This window comes from Agelaius tricolor, unplaced genomic scaffold (genome assembly GCF_023055355.1).
Source record: "Agelaius tricolor isolate 1412-34295 unplaced genomic scaffold, bAgeTri1.0.p SCAF_24, whole genome shotgun sequence".
Taxonomy (NCBI): domain Eukaryota; kingdom Metazoa; phylum Chordata; class Aves; order Passeriformes; family Icteridae; genus Agelaius; species Agelaius tricolor.
Window position 1 is genome coordinate 10,435,982 of NW_027269284.1, and position 20,778 is coordinate 10,456,759.

General features: G+C 39.0%; 1 protein-coding gene across 2 annotated transcripts in view; it reads right to left on the reverse strand.

Moving 5' to 3' along the window:
* The window catches only part of STK32B (serine/threonine kinase 32B), a 157,917-nt gene that overhangs the window by 21,232 nt on the left and 115,907 nt on the right, over nucleotides 1–20,778 (reverse strand). For both annotated transcript variants that reach the window (XM_071447318.1, XM_071447319.1), the window contains exons 6-9: nucleotides 19,773–19,862; nucleotides 8,388–8,491; nucleotides 3,809–3,925; nucleotides 2,540–2,665 (exon numbers count right to left, since the gene is read on the reverse strand). In XM_071447318.1, the coding sequence (XP_071303419.1) occupies nucleotides 2,540–2,665; nucleotides 3,809–3,925; nucleotides 8,388–8,491; nucleotides 19,773–19,862 (437 nt within the window). The remainder of the gene's footprint in view (nucleotides 1–2,539; nucleotides 2,666–3,808; nucleotides 3,926–8,387; nucleotides 8,492–19,772; nucleotides 19,863–20,778) is intronic.

Here is a 20,778-nt window from a genome sequence, read left to right on the forward strand (position 1 = left end):
AAGACACTAAGCAGCAAAATCACATAAGAAACTACTTGTATAATTTGTGGTGTCCTACAATGAAACATTTGGTTTAGAGATCACTCCATCATTTTTATTCCTAGCAAACTCTCTATAGTCAGAGCATATTATTTAGATATCTGATGCCTTTTCCTGCATATTATCCAGCCAGCTTTAGTAGAACATATTTGGTTTTTATCCATAGTATTTAGATTTGATTGAGTACTTAAAAAATATATCACTTTAATTCCAAAGCTTTAAAAATAAAAGCAAATTGTATTTTAAGAAACCCTACAACAATTTATGACTCCAAGCTGAAAATGAAGAAACTAACTAAGCCATAAAGAAACACATGTGCTAGTTAAGTAAGAACTATGTTTATGGAATCAAATTAAGCTGTTAGAAATTAAGCTATGGGACATTGCTCCCATGGGCCTCCTGTGTGCCCTCCCAGCTGTAGAAGGCAGACAAGCTCCTGACAGTCAAAGCAAGCTGTCAAAATTTATAAAACTCTCTGGCTTCAAAACAGAGGTCACAGGGGCCCCAGTTCACCTTCTTACCAAAGGCTGGAAAACAAGAAATATTATGTTGTATGGCCTCAATTAATCAGTGAAAGTTTTGCTGGTCTACAAAGAGAAAGTTCTTGGAAAATGTGTGACCAAACTTGGTCTCATGAAACAGCAAAGCTTCTATAAAAAGAAATGTTGGGCTAGAAAAGACACTTTGGTTCTCACCTCACTGCTTTTCCTGACACACTTGATCAACCAGGTGGAACAAGCCCTGCAATATCAGATTCTTCATGGAAGAGTCTGGTAGAGCTTGTTATGGGACTTTCAGATTAATCTGGATAGGTAAATGAAACATTTTACTCCTATTTCCTTTTAAATGAAGAATATTATTTTGCTTCACATATTGTAGATTTCTCCTTCAGTTTTATAGATGCTGCCAAAAGACAAATGAAGTGAATCCAAATGTGAAAAGAAAAGCTGTCTTTGCAGAGTCTGAAACTCTTGGAACTCCACCTATGTTGTATCTTTGGGTATGGGGAACTGGATCTCCCTTGTAAAATACTATGTTGTGAAGTTTTCCACATCCTGACCATTGTGGATTAAACCTTTAGCTGGGAGTAGGAAGTAAATAATTGGTTGAGTTTTGCCTGCAAAGCAAGTCCACACCTCTGATATCTCAAAGAGCAGCTCTAACTTGAAAAAAGTAAAAAAGGAAAGTCAGTCTCCCCTCATCTTGTAGATCCACACACCAGGAGAATGGAGGCCAAGAAGGGGCTTTGTTCTGCATTGCTTTGCTTAGGACAGTGACCTGAGAGCGTGTAGAGGATCCTGGCACAGCAATTATTCCAGCTGCATGGGCATCAAGTAAGAGTGAAAGAGTCGTGGCCTGGTAGATATGACATCCACCTCTCCAGCTTCTCTCTTGCGCTAGGATTGAGCTACAAAGTGAAAGGAAGGAATTTCCCCACAGATGGACATTGCCCTGGAGTGCCTGTAAGAGGGGCCTGCCTTTCCCTTCTCCTGTGTGCTTGTTACCTGCTGTGTTCCTGGTCTTTCTCCCTGTTCCCTGAGGGAGACCCTGCTTGCCCACCCACAGCTGTCTTCTCCTGCAGGGTGTTGCCTCCAGAAAGGCTCTGGCCAGGTGCCAAGGAGCCCAGCAATCACAGAGAGCAGTGTCTTGGCAGCACACCTGGCTACCATTAGGCAATGCTCTCTCACCTTCTGAAGGGCTGGATCCTGTCCCCATCATGTTTATCATGAACTCTGATGTGCACCTGGATGAAGACAGGGTCCACCCATTCCACCTTCCTCATCTTTACTTACATGATATAAAAATATATGCATAATATAAAAACCCAGAAACAAACCTTGGTGTGCTTCAAATATGTTGTTTCTACAGCAATTACAGCGCAACATGGCTGAAAAAAGTGAAGCAGCATATTAACACTACAGTCATTGCTTTTTATTCATGGCCCTCAAATACATTTAACCTGAAAATAAGCAAAAAGGAAATATCCAGAAAATACCAACAAAATGGGACCATGGTAAAAAAGAAACCACCAGATTCCCTCACAGAATCTGAATGTTTGATTGTAAGAAACTGTCACAAAGAAAATAGGTCAGCCTTTTGAAACACTATTATTTTTTAAGTGAAAAAGTAACAACATTCTGGTGTTAAAAAGTTTTCCAAATATTATTCAAATGTCTAACTTTCACAGCCACAACAGCCTTCTTGGTATTCTTTGTCTCAGAGTTAACTCTGACAATCATTTGCTCTAACAGCTGAAATGCAAAGTCTGGAAAAGGTTTTCTTTTATTTGAAAAGGAACAAAAAGTGAGCCAAGGTTAATTAGTTTATGTTGTGATCTATTGAAATGGGACAAATTTTCCCTTAGCTGTGACTGAGTAAATGAAAGCAGAAACCAAAGTAAATCACTGAAGAGCAATAAATACAAACATAAACAAGTGAAACAGCAGTGATAATTAAAGCCAGAATTTGCAAACACTGTTCACCTGGAATATCAACTTACGTTAGGAACAAAGCCTGGGGTCACAGCTTTCTCTAGAACAGCATCCCAGTTGACATCAGCCAGGTATGGAGAGTTCTGGATGTCTGCAAGGCTTGAAAGGCGACACTCTGGGTCCTTAATGAGGAGCTGTGATCAAGCACAAGGCATTTTCTAAGGAACTGCATGCCATATAGAACAGTAAATGTATCACATACATGAATTTTATGATACATATTTTTAAGTAAGAAAATGGCTAGGGAATCTTCTAACAGATGCTAGAAGCCCCAATTTTGAAAAAAAATTAAAAGTAATAAGTCACAGGATATGAGTACAGTTTAATTGCCACCAGATGGCTGTTGCAGGCATGAAGTGTATAAATGTATTAGCAACACAAGTCTGCTTACAAATACACAAGAGCCCTCACAAAATGAAACATCACAGATCAATGCCACCCAACAATTTGTATTTTCTCTTTAATTTTTTGGAAAATACAGTTACATTGAGAATCCTGGAAGCAATTAAAATTATCCCCCTCACTGCTCTATCTATTCAAGACTACATTGCTAATTGCTACTAAAGACATGTGTTTTATTACTCCATTCAGACATTCACAAATATTTCTTGTTCAAGTATCAATATTGATGATCTGAAATACCTAAAAGAGAGAGATTATCTTTGTGGTGTAGACAGACAATTAAAGCAAACAAAAAACTTGGATTTTAGGAAGAAAACAATTTTTAGGGTTGGATGCATTCAGAAAGAGCCCTGCCTCATGGTCTAGTGATGTTTACAGCAAACTGGCTCAACTTTTGTTATTGCAACTATAGCAACATGGGACAGGAAGAAATACAGCCATTCTAATTTCTAATCTCCCTGTCTGGAAACTGCAGCAGAAATTCAGAGGGCAGAGTGGTCCTTCCTTTCCTGTCCCACTTGCATATCCATAGCTGGGGGGAAATGAGGCCAGAGCACAAACGAGGAATTACTGATCCCCAAACTTTTACTATCTCTAGTGAATCAGCTTCAAAATAATAGAAATTTAAAATAAAAGAAATTTTTTTACTTTTTTGAAGCCACGAAAAGCCTGAGTCTAAGCCTAAGAACACTGCACCTTCTGAAGAGAAAATACCACACCACTCACATTCAGAATAGCCTAGAGATAAGCTCTGCTCTCTTATCCTTGAGATGCTGACTACCTAATGTGTGTGTTTGTCTGATGCCTTTTCCAGTGCTAGAGAGGCTTCTGGTAGAGAAGAGAACAGAGGACAGAAGGTATTTGTGCTTTCTTACCTTTTTCAGTAGTGCTATCATGCCCTTGCACCATGCGGATGAGTAGTGAACCCTTTCGATCTTGAACATGTTGAGTATCTCATCAATGGGGGTGGCTGAATGGATTTCATAGGGCCTCTGGGATAAAATTAAATCAACATCAAGTCAGAAAGAATGGATAAAAGAGTGCAGACTAATCACATTTTCCTGAGCTCAGTATTGAGTGTCTTGAAAATATCAAAACCACAAAAATGTTGTATAACAATTTTAAGTCTAATTCTTTGTGTGTGTGATTTCCTTTGGTTGCAATGAATGTAATTACTCATAGATGCATTTCCTCTGCAAATTTTTCTCTCATGAAAGGAAGTATCAGTTCAAATGAGATGAATAAATAATTTTGTTCCTGGGGCATTGCATGTGAAATGTGGATTGTTTACTACTTTTTGCTTGTAATACTAGTGATCAATTCTTGCAACCTAAACCAACAAAATCATAAAGAGGTGGCTGAAAGGAGCTTTGTCATCCTAATTTTACTGAGTATAATAGATAAAGAAACTAAAAAATGCTTACAAAAGACTGTGTCAGAATCACAGTAAAAAAGAGGACTCCAAATCCCAACTTTTCTCCATTTTTTTTTTAAATCCAAAATTAAAACACTACATGGATCTGCTGTCATGTGTTTGCAGTGCCTAAATTCTTCTATAGATGAAGAAAAGCTCTGGTCTTTGCAGTGCTTTGTTAAGTTTTTTCTGATTTATCTTTTATTACATGCAGAATTTGGAAATAAAAAACTACATATAAATTTATATTCTTGTTATTTTCTGAGCACACACTTGTGTATTTGAAACAAGTTGTTATAATTATACTTAATGTATTTTTGTAAACAAGTGCAGAGAGTGGATTGCTAGTGAATTAAGATGTATCCAGCATGTGATAAATATGTGATATGAGATCTGCAGCTAAATGCCATCCTAGCAGCAGTGTGCAAATTAATGCATCATAATTCATAATCAACATAGAGTTACCTATTAATCCAATATCCTGAACAGCAAAGGGCAGACGCTCATTACCTTGACTAAGAAATGAATCATCCCTTTGCTAGTATGTACTGGTAGAAGATTATAATTTAAGAATATTTCTAGGTGTAAATTATCTAATCTGTTAAGGAATTGGGGTCACTCTTCATAAATACCCAGGACATGTTTTTATTCTGGGACAATTCATGCATACATTTAACTTTCATATGTATGAAACCAAGTGCATTCCAAGGCACTGGGGTGCTCCAAAAAGAAATTCGTGGAGGGTCTAAATCTTTTTGCTTTGATTCACACTCAGTTAGCCCATTATCATTTAGCTATACCATGTCCATATGAATTCCACAGTACTTAAGTGTCTGCTTTAAATGCATAATTTTCCTGAACTGGATTCAAAATTGTCATTAGAAATAGTCTGTTATATGCTTTCCTCTACATGTGGTAATGTTGCCATAAAACAGTTATTAAAAATGAAACTTTTATGTGCTTTCTTTCACCTAGAAGCAATGTACTGCTGACTTAACTTGATACAACAATGATCAATGGGATCATTGAGACAGAATGTACATCAATTGTTGAAAATGGCAATTTTCACTCCAAAATTAGCAACTATAAGGAATTATGAATCATCAAAAGTTTTCCTGTTAAGAATGTTTCTGCCCATGCCTTTTTCCTGACAGAAAAATCCCTAAAATTTGCCTTATTTTCAAGATTATTGGCATTCTAAAATCTTGATTTTTTTTGAGATTTGCAGAGATTTTAAATATTTTTATTAGTTAATTCGAACTATAAATGGCCGTTATAAGTTTGGTCTTTTGAGGCCCTTCATACCTCTGTCTCCCCTGTTTTTCAGCTATTCAATCCACTCAAAAATCCCTTCAGTTATATTTTGTGGAAAAAGGAAAAAAAATCTGGTTTGCTTTTGTTCAGGATTTTGTATCAAAGTTTGTTATTAATTGATCACATTGCAGTGGAAGTCAGAATCTGGGAATCCCACCTAATACTCATTCCTTCACTTTGTCTCTACTGAATTCACGGTATATACATTTATTGCAGCATTTTAGCAGTTGTCTATAGCTCAGGAACAGACTGACAAGTGGCATGGTTTGCATCATACAGTTTAATTACAGTTTAATTTCATGGACTTTGTGAAAAGACCGATGTTTGATGCAAAGCTGTATTAACTTATTTTTTTCTTGCTAGCTTTTTTACCAGCAGCTGGATAAGGAGAAAAATGTACCTATAACTTATTGAGAAATGTCAGCTGTACTATGGGTAACCAAAAATGGTGCAGAAAGCTCTGTACTGGACACAACATGCTCCTTTATCTACAGGTCCATTTCAAGCAGAACATGGTTTTGGCTGCCCAGCAGTGGGAAGCCAGAAATGAGAATGGCTGGAATGCCTTGATCACCCTGAGCAGCAGATGCAAATAAAACCAAATATTCATCTCAATGAAAAACAACTAATTTTTACTCATTTTTCTTTTACTTATCACCTCTTGAATTCAGGCTGTCAGCATCATATGCTATGCACAGCTCCGAGGTAGAAAATGAAATTTGTGATGTTTCTTATTTCTAATGCTCCTTCCTTCCTTGGCTCCTGCCTTTCCCCAGGCTCCATCTGCAGAAAGCCCCATGTCCTGTGCCTCTGCCCCGTGCCACAGCCTCCTCCTTGCCCAGGGCTGCTGCTGCTGGCTCGGGTGGGCAGCTCCGAGAGCCCCCATGCTCAGGGGGCAGTGGGGCTGTTTCCTCTGCTGAACAGAGCTGTGGGAGCCTGGAGGAGCAGGCACTGCATGCCTGCAGGTTTAGCTCTCAGCCTTGTGTGCAAACTGTGCCTCCAGAGCCATCTGCTGCTGTGGCAGATGGGGCTTCGGAGCTCGCAGTTGTTGACGGCAGCGTGCCTCGGGTTAAGCACATCTCCTCAACCCACTGCTGCTTCTCTTGTCATCACTAGTGTCAGTTTAGGCCTTGTTTAGACTACAAAAATTTGGAAAATGCACACCTTTTCCTTGTCCATACAGTGGTGTGAGCTGCCAAGCCATCCTCTGGCTGGCTTGGTAGCCAAGAGCTGCTCGTCAGGAGAAAACAAGCAGCAGGCTTGGGTGACTTGAGCAAGTTCAGATGGCAATGTTTTTATTTTATAAAAAACCTAACAAGAAATTGATTCAATCTCAACTGTGCTTTGTTTGTAGCCAGACTGACTTATTCAGGAAAGACTGTATGGATCTTGGCAAACGGATATCATCCTATATAATTTTTCATTTTTAAAGTGAATTGTCACATCAAAGTGATCTTTTGTGATTAGTCTTGGGAGTTCAGCTTTCATTAACAATCATTCATTGCTCTCCTTTCTTGGAGACAGTCACTGGTGAAAGGGTTGATATAAAACTATCAGAATGATCTCTTAATTTACTGTAAGTGCAGCTAGAACTACTGTCTGTGACTAGGACTGAGGATGTATTATGCTTATCATTGCCAGACTTTAACTTCTCCATTCCAGGAATAATGTCAGTCCAAAAACTCCCTAAAGTTTAAGAATTATGGTAGAGAAAAATTGATAATAATTGTTAGTTTGTTGCTTTTGCTAAGAAAGGTGTTTAATACTCCTCTACTTTGAGAGAAGAAACAATCTTTGCATGGGAAAGATCTTTGTCTCAGGAGCATGACTTTTGTTTTTCCTACAGAAATATAAAATAGATTGGCCAAATTTTAGGCCTTTGAAAAAATTAGCTTCTGAAGTAACAGTATGCAGACACTCTGAAATTAAATTTTCCATTAAAAGTAAGAATAATTATTTCTTATTTCTATTTTCCTTTATCTGTTCTTCTACATGAAATTGTGAGATCTTTGTGGGATGCATTGTCTGGCAAGACAAGGTAGCCAAACTGTATTAGTGTAATAATATAAAAAAACATACTGCAATGCAATCCACTTTCCAAAACAGGCATGAAAAATAATTTTAAAAACCCCAAACAGCTGCTTTAGCTACGTCATCATCCTGAAATAGCATCTAAATTACTGTTTTCTGTGGGGAATAGTAAATATTGAAGCAACTGACTGAAATCCTTTGAAACAAAATGGAAAAGAGTTTTCCATTATCTTCTGTGATATTAGACCATGCTCAGGAAGATTTTTCATTAAGCTTATTCACATAATTGATTAGATAAGAGACAAATGCACTGGCACTAAGCGTTTTCTGTAGTTGGGCCAAGCATCTTAGGAAATTAGATTAGATCTCTTATGGTATTAGCCAAGAGAATCAAAGAGAAAATAGAGTGTGAAGTAACTCAACTTCTATTTGAAAAAAAATACCATTGCTTGCAATTCAGCATTATAAAGAAGCTGTTAAACATTAGGCCTTTCCTTAGCCAAACTGAGGCAAGTTTCCATAATGTATTTGAATATGGGGTGAAACTTTGCCAAGAGTGTTTTCAGCTGGGAAAGAACCAGGACAACATTCCTGACCTGGGCCTTGAACACTCAAATTTTATCCTGAAGAGTGCACTCAAGGCCACTGCAAACTTGAGATTTTTGTAAGATAACAACAAACTCCATCATTCTTACCCAGCCCCTCAGTAATTCATATGCTGTAATTCCTAGCGACCACCAGTCTACCGGGTACGAGTATCCTGGACCTCCATCCATAAAAGCCTGGAACACTTCTGGAGCTAAAACAGTAAATCAAATAGAACAAAAAAGCATTTCATTAAGGTTAGACTATGAGTATTATTTCACAGCTGAAAAATGATTAAGGAGTCGACAAACTGGAATTAAATAGATTTAGAAGCACAGCATTTTCAGGGTGAAGTTTCAGTGCCTTGTTTTACTCATAACAAGCAACCTTTGCCAGACAGGGTATTTCAAATTCAGTCATTTCATATGTTAATTCTTACTTGGTTCATTTAAGTTTTAAGTTATGTGAATAAAAATAAGTAATAGGAGGGGAATTCTAGGTCTGAAGTGTGACTTAGTACATTTAGGGTAATGTAAACATTTTACAGGAGAAATATCTGCAAGTGAGGTGATTCTTCGTGATTGATGAAGGTGTTGAATATGGTAAATCTCATCCTTATTCTACATTTGGATAGAACTAATCAGACAGGTTTTAGAGGCATTCAACACAGGAAACTGGTACTTAGAAATCCTGGCACTGATTTTATGATGTGAGAAACTGTCACAACTGGAAGAAAACACTCTGTCAATGAAGTAATGACTTCCATAAACTTCTGTGGATGAAAAGAAAAGATATTTTCAAAACAAGGGTCCACTTTGTCTTAATTTCGTGAAAAAAACCTGTACTAAATAATGTTACTGTAATTTCTTCAGAAAACCAGATAAAAATAAGAGTGGATATGAAATGAAATGAAATGAAATGAAGTGAAATGAAAACTTGGTCATGCTTTTCTAATGATTTAACAGCAGAATCTCAGTACACTTTGTTAAAACAACATTTTCACTGGAGATTTTATAAACAGCACTGTCCCCAGCTGTAACATCATGCTAGATTACAATTACCATGTGAGCCTCTTCTGGCCATGATAGTGAGGCCAATTTACCACATTAGCACTTATTACCATGGCCTCACTTTGTGGTGTGCACACTGCAGTGAATGATGCAGTCTGGTCACCCTTCTGACTGGCAGCTTGGGATTTGACTATTTATGGCATTTAGAGAAGCATTTTAATAAATGGAAAGGCATTCCTCTTAGAGGAGTTTTTGCAGTCTTTGCATTATGGATGGCAACCTAATAATTTACAGCTCCAGAGCTGACTTGAGAAAGTCTTCAAGAGCCAAATAGAATAGAAGATTTCAGCATCCATTCATTAGTTATGGCAAAACTCTGATCTGGGGGATAAAAACAGTGAATGTATGAAAGTGGTCTTATACTCTTTGACCAGCAGGATCATGTCTAAACATGTTTGGTATGAGATCTGTAGGCACCTAAATAAACATTTTTTCTGGAATATACGTGTTTGGAGAATAGGTGACCATGGATCTCTGGCAGAGGAAAACTTGTGCTGTGATTCAGTATGACATAAAACAACAATGACACGAGTCATTACACTGAGTTAACTCTTCCTCACATCCAGATGACATAGCTTCCCCTGGCATGCTATATCTTCATGTGTATTTTAACTCTTATTTGTGTGCTGCTGGTGTGCAGGCACATCCTACAGGTGTGCAGTGTATCACACAGGTGGTGAGAGCATAAGAAGGATTCTTTGTATTACTTTTGTGGATCAATGCACTTAAATTGCACATCAGGCACCAAACTTACATTTTGAATATCACCACAGAAACCTTGTAGTGAAGGTTTGCTTGACTTAGCCCCATTTGTTATGGTTTTTGCCCACTTTGCCTAAATGATGTACAATACCTCATTACAGAAAATAGCCTTTTGGCATTTTTACTGAACTACACAGGTGTAATGCTGGTTTCACTATCTCTTTTATAGCTTTAACATTTTATTAATGAGACAGATCACTATCTGATTTCTGTGAGATAGAGGTGAAAGTACTTTATTGATGTAACCTATGACATTGCCAGGCTGGTGCAGCTGTTTTGCTAATTTAATGACTGAGCTATTGACTTTTATTTTATTTTATTGTTCTAAAATTCTCAAGGTCAACTCATCCTACATTAAGCAGATCAGCAGAAAGTGCTTTATTTTGCCCTGGAGTTTTAAAGCTGTTTTCTCACCTTAAGCTGATGGCATTCTGAGGACAGAATCTGAGCAGATAAGGTCCTGATTTTTAAAGCCCCTTTTTGCCCACTTTAACAGCATTATTTTCAGTCCAGCTGGAATGCCTCTCTGCATTCTATCAGCTCCAGTGAAGTGATTGTAAACACTCTCTTCCCATGGTGGGGGGACTGGCAGAGGGTGCAATATGATTTGCAGTATCCTATATTCAGGTTTTTTCTCAGGGTGAAATCTCAACCTTGTTGAAGCCAAAAGACCTTTCTCTAGTTGGACAGGGCTGTTGAATACCCATTTCACACTTAGCTTGTGCTTAATGTGTCTAAAAGTCTTCTTTAACTGAGACATTAGGTGCAAACAGAGGGCTCCAGGCTGTGTGCAGACTTTTGGCGTTTGCCTGCTCATTCAGAAACAGAGCATGATCTTACAGAAAGACAGCAGACCCTCCAAGTCATGGAATTTACCAAGCTCTGAAGAACTAGAGCTATGAAATATAGGACATAATATTGGATTTTTCTGTAAGAAATAAGTATGCCTGGGGAACCAATTCAGAGTGCAAACTGGTTAGGATAAAAGCAAATAAAAACTCTATAAGGAAAGATTACATTCTGCATTGATTTTCTTTAAAACCATTACTTAATTATCTGTAATCTTTTAAAATTTGAACTTGATCCCAGGATCTGCTTGGACAGCCATCCTGCAGCCTGCTCTGGGTAGGTTCTTCCAAAGGATGATCAGATTTGAGTTTGCCAGCTTGGAGCAAAGGCAAGAGCTCTGCTGTGTGTGCCTGTTGTGAACATATCCTCTCTTGCCATAACAGATTTAGGATGAGAAGAATATTTCATCTTTTACCCCCATGCATCTACACAGGCAGAAGTATTCTGCCTTCAAGAGTTTGTGTAAACAAGAGTAAGAATACCTGCAAGAAAAAAAGTTTCATATCTTTTTCTTTTAGAAGTTTCCACTAAACAAAGGCTTTTCAGGAAAATAAATGGGTTTAATACTAGGTGTGATCCTGCAGTTGGTTTTGGCCAAGAGCTGTAGCTGCAATCACACACACTTAGGGGAAAGGCAGCTGACGTTTGCATGGCAGGAGCTCAACTGTTAAACAGTGAGGATAAATCAAGTAATAGCAAGTCTAGCAGCAAGAGTGAATTCAAAGAAAAGTAGAGAAGTGTTGCAGTTGGTGGATCCCACAGGTCCTCACAGTTTCCCCTGACTCAATTTCTTTGATGTGGTGGGGAACTGCATATTCCTAGAGCTTCCTGAAGAATACCCAACAGCAGGAGCCTGGTCCAGCCTCACCGCCCACCCTGCTTTGAGCAGAGCTGGAGCAGAGGCCCCTGAGGGCCCTGCTATCACCACTCACCTCACAGTCCTGTGACCCTAATGGAGCTCAGACAGCTCCTCATAGCACATCTGAGTGGGGTAACAGAGGCCAGAAAGCCTCAGTGGGATCTGTGCAGCTTCTTCCTCTGGGCAGCCATCATGAGCTGCATTGGCTCCTCACCTCTGCCCAGGTGCTCAGACACCTGGAAAACCTGTCACACAAAGAACTGGGACTTTCAAGTCTGGAACTCAGAAGCAACATGTTTTTTTTTTGTTTGGGTTATTGCTTTTCATGTTTTGCAAAGTGTGATCTGACACCCTTCATGCAACTTTTTGAAAATGACAAAGAAACACCCTTTAAATATCAATGCCATTCCAAGATGGGATATCTGTACTAATTTTAACAGAGGAAATAAACTCAGGAATGTCTCTTTGTCTTATATAGTAATGAGTAATTGCACATACTAACTTTGGCAACTAGCCGAGCTAAAAGTCCTTCTATTGTTTCTTTGCTGCATCTATATTTTTCTATTAATAATACACTTTCATTATTTCATTGTTTACCTGCTTTGCTTTCTTGAAAAGTTATATAAATAATCCACATTTGTAATGTATTGCGTGCTTCAGTGCATTTCTTGCTTGTCCCCAATAAAAATTTCCAGTCAATACTTTTTTCCAACTAATAAATTAAAATAAATCCTCTTCAGACATGTATCTTTTGATGCTTTTGCACTGTATCTTTTTAATAATGCCATACTGCTGCAGAGTGTAGAAAGTAAATAAATGGCTATTTCTCTCTAAAATGAAACCATACTAGAGGACAACCTATGAACAAATTGAATGTGAAAGCAAATCTGGTGGGTCTGCATCCATCTCAGAAGTTATGGCATACTGGGGTATCCTCACTCCTGTCCTGTAGGCTTGTGCAAAAGGGAGTAATTTCTGACAAATCCATTCATGTATATAACTATCCTCTGGAATTTTCATACCAGTCATATGATCTGCAATGTGAGTTATGTAGATGATGCATCTCATATTGCATACATATTTTCCTAGAGATCTGCAACAAAAATAAAGTTATAAAAAAAGAAATTTTATATAGCTGGTTGGTAATTATCTACCTTTGTTTGTGGAAAGATATTAGTATCTAACAATGTGATTCATGAGCTTGAAATAAAAGAGAATATCAATGTAAATGCAAATAATGCTAAACAAAATTTTCGCTCTTTATTCCCATTGTAAAAGTCCATTTTGTACAAAGAATAAAGTGCTTTAAGTAGGGTTTCTGAAAATCTGCAGAGTATTCATTGGTACCACAACTTCATAAATTGTAAGTGGTTTGGGTCTCTGAAATTCAGACTATTTTTAATTTGGTGCTCAAAGGTGAGTTTGAAAATGCTGTCCATGATAGAAAGATCAATTTGAGGTCTGTCTCTTGGTTGGCAAAAAGAAAAGCTGCTGTTATTTCTGATGGAGCATCTACAAACTAACAAATCAGTCTCTTTAAGCCATAACTTGCAAGTCAGTCTTGCAAGAGGGATTACTGTAAGGAGCTGTAATTTAGCTGAAAAGCTAAATATTGCCAATGACTTCTGGTCATCAGTTCCTGCACAATGCCCTGTGCCAGTGTTATCAATATGAGAAACTGAAAATGAAAAAAAAAAACAAACAAAATCCCAAGTGGTTTTGGTTTTGTATTTTTTTTTAATAGATCCAGTTCAGGTGGGTATGTCCAAAACATTTCTAAAGAATGAAATCCCTGACAGTGCTCATCCACTTGTCGAGCTACAGCTCTCTGATGTCCATTTGCATCTCAGCAGACACCCTACATGTCAGTGAGAGGAATCAGAGGTTTGTGGTTTACTGGGGGGGTTGCAAAGCAACACACTCTGCTGTAGTCATTACAGCAAAACACACTTCAGTGGTGTGGGTCTTACTGCAGTGCCCGAGATTGCAGATTGGAAAATACATTCCAGAGTCATTAGCTGAGATTCAGCATAATATCACACTTCCAGGTATCACTCTCCTTCCACATCTTAGTCCCCAATCTTGGGGAAAAAATGGTGTGTATAAATTGATATATGCCCATATATACAATACACACAGCATAAGCAATATTTTGACTAGCACAGGACAAGCTGTTAAAAGGTTGGATGTTTACATCTAACAAACTTGTGAATGATGATGTATAGAACACATCTATAGTTTCACCTTGCTGAATCAGGCTTAAGGCATGACAGATTGAGCTGAATAAAAAATGAACTTGATTTTTGGAATAATATTCCAAGAACCTTGAACTGAGATGTTTCAGTGAAATATTAATTGCTTTCTCAGCACTGTGATGATAATGTAATTTTCACTTTCCCCTGAGAAGTAAATTCAGGGGTCAGTAATTTTTCTGGATCATGGTTTAAATAAAAAACAGAAATCAAACTACAATTATAACCAGTGATCTTCTATCCAGAGTAGAAGCTGTTTCAAGAGCAAAATGGAAGAAAACAATTTCCCTCTCCCTGAATAGAAATGTGGATTTGGTAAACTATCAATTTAGCTCCTAGTGTTTACTTTCTTATGTGCTAAAAAGGTCTAAATTATAGTGGTCAGCCTTCTGACTCAGAGCTTTAGACTAGCCAGCTGCTAACTTCTATTTTATAAGGCAAAATTCTGCTTAAAGCCTGGGCATGCTGGGATGGCAATTTTCTAGCATGAGATTTTTACTTGTTATAGCCATGTAACTGATTTTGCACCATTATTCACATTATACACCTCAACAGTTTTAATACTCATACTTAATGCAATTATTCAATCAAAGTAAATAATTTAGATACCATTACCTGAAAACAGACATGGCATTTAGAATGCCTTATTAGTTTTCCATGTGGCTATATAACCTCTCTTGCCCTTATTCAGCCTGCTATCCTCATACAACCCCCTGCTTTACTCAACCACTGAACAGAACTCATTTCTTGACCTTGCACAGAGAAGCCCTTGGTGGCTGAACATCTGGATCAGCCCCAGAGAAACAACCTTGAGTTGCTGCCCCTGCTGAAAGAAAGCCCAGCAGCAACGAGCAAGTCATGGTCTCCCATTATTGAACATGAAATTGTACACAAGCACCTTTGTTACTCCATACAAAAAGCTCACAGTGGCTGCAGGGCCAGTTTTTCTAGCAATTTTTAGAAGGGATTTTGTCCAAAAATATCCATTTGGTGTTTGGAAGATTGTTCCAGTGTATAGCCAGCAGCTGTTCTGCCCAGTACTGAAATTAGTGGGTCTGTGTAATGGGATTTTCAGGACAGACTGTACCTGCCACAGCAGAAGGACTGTTCCAGGCTCCTGCATCACACACTCCCTGCAGGTTAGAAAATATCTTTGCACCAGTTTATGCATGCAAAAACCTGGAGGTTAACCAGGAGTTATCCAAGGGGCAGCAGGGCCTTGCTGGAGCCTGTTTGCCATCTCTGCTGCACCTCTTCTCCCCTCAGATCTGCTTCCAGAGCTCCACAGCACTCCTGGCCCTTTTAGGCAGGCAATAAATAAACAAACAAACAATTTAACAAAAAAAGCCCAAACCAAAACTACCTCTTGAACTCAGAGTGGGGTATTTATTAACTGAAATAGTCAAAGAAATGATTTTATTACTAGTTCTGCTGGAAGATGTTAAAGGATCCTAGCAGGTCAGAGAGCACAAAGAGCAGCTGGAGGTAGTAACTTCTTTCCTGATCTCCTGAGGCTCCTCAGATGCTTATGCTCCTACTCATTAGTGTCAGAGTGGAACCAAAACCTGACTATGTTTAATCACACATGTTGACATGTGTGTAAACATCACAGTGTTTAAGGGATTCAATAATGGTGTGTGTTTAATCCCTTCAGCCACCTAGCTCCTAGCATGAGCTGAAAATCCCATCAGTGTGGAAAATATTTATTTCAGCACCTCAGAGTCTCACACAGCCACTCTTAGTTCTTGCTGATCAGAACAGAGAAGCCTCCCTTGTCATGTTAACATCATGAGATTTCCCTGGGATCAAAAGGCCAGGTAATGATATGACCAGAGAAACTCTGCAGACAGGCAGTCAAACCCCCTGTAGGATAAAGGTAGGATTTTTAAAAACCTAAACACTGCCTTAACTGCATTCAAAAGGCAATGAGCTGCAAAACAGCATTTAATTTCAGAGCACTGTTTGAGTCCAAGAAAGACCAAAGAATGATGACTTTTGAAAACTCAGTTCAAAATTTTCCCTGCTATATTTTAAGCATCTGAGAAACAAATTTAGCTCTATGGGATAATTTTTTCTCTGTGAAATGTTTATACCAGGACATCCACTGGCTTTCCTCTGAGTTCAGTTGTACACCTACAGCATATTAATTAATAAATATGGATGACTCATACATTTTAGAAGTTCAGTGGACCAGTGTAAATCCACAATAGTTTGGTAATCTCAGGCATACAGTCATTCTTCACCATGACAGCAGCCTATGAAAGGAGCTGTGAAAACCTGAGATAACAAGCCTGTGAGATAGGAATGGGGTAGCTGAAACCTTTCACATAATTTATGACTGATTTTATTGACTTTGGATTTTTGTCAGGTGTATTTGTGTAATAAAATGTATTTTATTGGTTCAATTTGAGGTAAAGTCACAGTGCATCATTTTAATATCTTCAGTCTCTGGCTGAGAAAAACATCAAAGACTCTGCCTGGTCCCCCCAAACCTTCCTACCACTGAAACCAAAAGCTCCCAAATACTAAAACAAAAATAAGCAACAACAGCACCAAAACAACACAAAAAACCACATTAAAAAAAAAAAAAAACCAATGAACCTTAAACCCCCCACCAAAATATAGCTTGTGAATGGAAAGGTTTTGCAACACTCAGCAATCATACACAGATCTATAGAAATTGATCATTCCAAAACATTTCAATAAGGAAAAAGCATATGCTATAGGACTCAAACACACATAAATTTACCAAAGTGAGGAATAAAAGAAAGGTGACACCTGTCATGTTTTCAGATGTGTTTTATTGTTTAACTTTTGAGTCTGTAGTTGTGCATTCTATTGCTCAGGTTGAGGGCTCTCATTGCATATGGGTGCCCAGCACAGAGCATATTTGAGACACACAGATATTTCTTGCAGCCTTGTTCAAAAGGGAGAAATTGAAGAAATTTCTTTTTATTTGGTTTTTGGGGTTTTTTCCACTCATAAAGATGGAACAGTGTTGAAAGTAGCAAGGCCTTACAGAGGTGCTTCCAGCCAGCAAACACACACTTCCCTCTCTCACAAGAGGCCAAAGTAAAATCCTTCTGCAGGCAGGAGGAGTCACAGCTGCACAGAGCAGCCCATGCACAGGGACCACGTCCTGCCCTGCCCTGGCTCCCCACATCCCCTGCACAATGGAGGGATCCTCCTCAGTGCTTGTGGTCATTTGCTGGCAGCAGCTGTGCCTGCCAAAAGCCAGCCTGGTCCCAAAGGACATTTTGCATTGCTTGCCAGGGCAGGATGACAGCCTGAAACTGTACAAGTTTACAAAGAGCTATTCCTACAGCAAAGCCTTGGCAACACCCTCAGTCACAGGCATTGTAAAAGGTTGGAGCAGTGAACTTGTGAAGGTAAAATCAGGCACGGGTGGCACACAGGTTTCCCAAATCAGCAGAGGGCACACACTGCTTTCCACAGTCTCAGCCACCTGAAAACATAAGACAAACTTGGAGGACCCCCAAACTCTAAGAAGTTGATCTCCTTTCAGCTTTTCAAGTCACTGGCTTTGAGAGGAATATTGCCAGCCAGGACTGCTTGGAACATGCCTTGAGCTGTTTTATTTTCCAGCATCAGTCTCATTACATGGGTATGACAATGGGAAGATGACACCAGCTCACATCCCAGGCAGCAGACCAAGAACTTTATGTTACAACTTACTTTATAAATTGTTTAACCAATCACACAAAGGAAAAGCATATTGACAGTAGTTCCATACTGCCACTATAAGCACATGTACCTTTGGTTAAAACAATGCCTGCTTATTTTGAATACAATACCTGCATGTATGCTTTAAAACACAATGCACAGAGCTCCATTACTGAACTTAAAATTTCCTAATATCTTGCTAGATAAACTTTTCTGTAGCTTAGAAAGTTATTCTAGACAAGAGTTAGTACACAGACCATTGTTCTATTTGTCCTTACTTTTCTACATTTTACATGATTTTTCTGCTGATCTATCTCATGGCTACTGCTTAGCTCTAATCACAGTTCTGCTGTCTCTGAGGCCTGCCTTTTCCACCTTTCCCAAAACTTTCTGATATTATGGATTCCCGCAAGGAAAAGCTGCAGAAGCAGCAGAAGCAGCTGGAAGTGTCCTGCATTGCCTTGTCCTGCATTGCCTTGTCCTGCATTGCCAGCCTGGTGGCCTTGCTCTTTTCACACATACTGCTGTCCCTGTCTCTGCTCCTATGTGTGGTGGGTATTTCACTTGTCTGAATGAATTGGCTGGGAGGGAGGGAATATGGAAACTGGCAGAGTTTCTAGAGAAACACTCAGGTTCAGGTACAGTGCATTCTGCATGAACTTTTAATAAGTAGGGAAATAGGCAGGGAATATTTCAGGCTGAAATATTTTGAGCTAATGTGAAGTGGGATTAAACAAAGGTTGCAGGAGCTGACTCACACCATGCTTAGCATTACAAGATAGTCATCTTAATCAGAACAGCTAGGGCATTTTTACAACACAATATCAATTCACTCTGTTTTTTTTCCTGGAAACCATTTTTATTTTGTCATGCTGCATGTCTTGTTACACCAAGGTTAAATTGTGGTTTGAATTCCTGGTAATAGAAGCTTGCCAGCAACCATAAAGCCAACCTCCCTAATTCTGTTGGGTTTTTTTTTCTATTTGTCTCATAGTCTAAATTTCTCAGGAGAAGCCACATGGAAAGTGATACAGCCTTACAATCAGAAGTCACTGCTACTAAACAGTCCTTGTAGAATTTCACTGAATTTAGAATTCCTCACAAGATAAAAGGTATAAACTAAAAGGCAAAAGCAGCACCAATGAATATCTGACCATATCTGTCACACACTTACTTAATATTTGGTTTGTTGAAGCTTTGGTATCCAAACTGTGTAACAGAGAATCCTTACCCACCACTTTTCATCTGAAACAGGATTTTTACAGCTCTAAAAGCTTTGCTGTCTTCTTACAGCTCCAAATAAATGCAAGGGTGACTCCTTTGGCTCTTTCTGAATGGTAAAGACTGCAACTGGGGCTTTTGCAACATCTTCACATTTCTAGGAGGTGAGGAAGGTGCAATGAAGAGAAAGTAAGTTGGTGGATGGTGTGATAGCTTTCATAAAGGAAAGGAGAGAATTTTTTTTTGTACTGTTTCTTCTTGTGAAGTTGATGGACATGGTGGAGATCTGATGAGTGGGGAGGAGGCTTCAGGAGTGGAACAACTACATGAGCTGAGGTGAACTTAGACCAGATCCATTAGTGTGAAAAGTGAAAAATATTTTCCCTGTCTCCCATCTTTCCCTTGACCTCCTAATGCTCTGTATGCCATGCCTGTGCTGCTCATTTCACCTAAGCAGATATACCATATATTCTTGTGGTGCAAATAGATCATATATTCTGGTCTCAAGGTGTGGGGATTTACAGAAAGCAACACACAAATTCTCCTGAATTTGAATTCACAAAACCAAACAGAACCTGACTAGAAGAATGTAGAGATCAAGCTCCTGTATAAAAGAACATCCAAACAACATCCTCCATCTCTGAAGATTTTCACTGCTGACACACATATATATCCTGTCAAAAAAAGAAGGTGATCACATCTATTTTATGCTTTTACAACTTAAAATCCTTTTTGTTTTACCATTAGTTAGCCTTAATATAGGCTTTTCTTGCATTTTTAAATGTACTGGAAACTTACCCATGTAGGGTTTTGTGCCAGCCATAGAAGAAGCTTTTTCTGAGCCTTTCACAATGGTTGCTACATTAAAGTCAGTGATATGAACGTGTCCTGCAATTACACAAAGTAAAAACAGAAGTTAAAATAGCACATCATACAAATATTCCTCACTTTATCTAATATTTAAGTGATAATGGAAAAAACCCCACAATTTGATGTATATGTCACATTAATAGAAACTTAATATTAAATGTTACTCTGAACTAGAAAAATCAATTTGGAAGCACAGTGATGGAATAGTTTTCTTGTCACCCACTACCTGTCTGCACTCCTGAACTGTTTTTGCTGATCACTCCTGAATCTTCTCATGCCATGAACAAAGATAACACATGGGCCCACAAGAACCCATTGAAGTTGGGTTCAGCAAGTTTAACTTGAAGTTTAGCAAGTCCAAGTGTAAGGCAGTGGATGGAGGCAATGTCAGACATGAACACACATTGGGAGGTATGGTAATAACTCATTGAGAGCAGCCTTGGGGGGAAGAGCTGGGGGGCCCTGGTGGACCAAAGCCTGGCAATGTCCCAGCAGGGTGCATTTGCAGAAGGCTGACCCTGGCCTGGACTGCATCAAAGGAGGCACAGCCAGCAGGCTGAGGGAGGTGATTTCTCTCTTTCTGTCCTTGAGAGACCCCCCTGGAGGGTGGTGAGACACTGGCACAGGTTGCCCAGGGGGCTGTGGATGGGCCATCCCTGGCAGTGTTCAGGGAGGCTTGGTGGGGCTCTGAGCCCTGGTCTGACTGAAGTGTTCCTGCCCACAGCAGGAGGGTTGGAATGTGATGATCCTGAAGGCCCCTTCCAACCAGAACCATTCTGTTATTCTGTTATTCTCTCTGTCTTCTCAGAAGTAACATGCAGAAGCAGATGTGAAGCTGGGTGTGAAATTTGCCTCGTCTCCAGCTACAGTCACCCCTCACATCTCAGGTACTTGTGACACTGTCTACAATTGCATCCACTACAGGTCATCATCA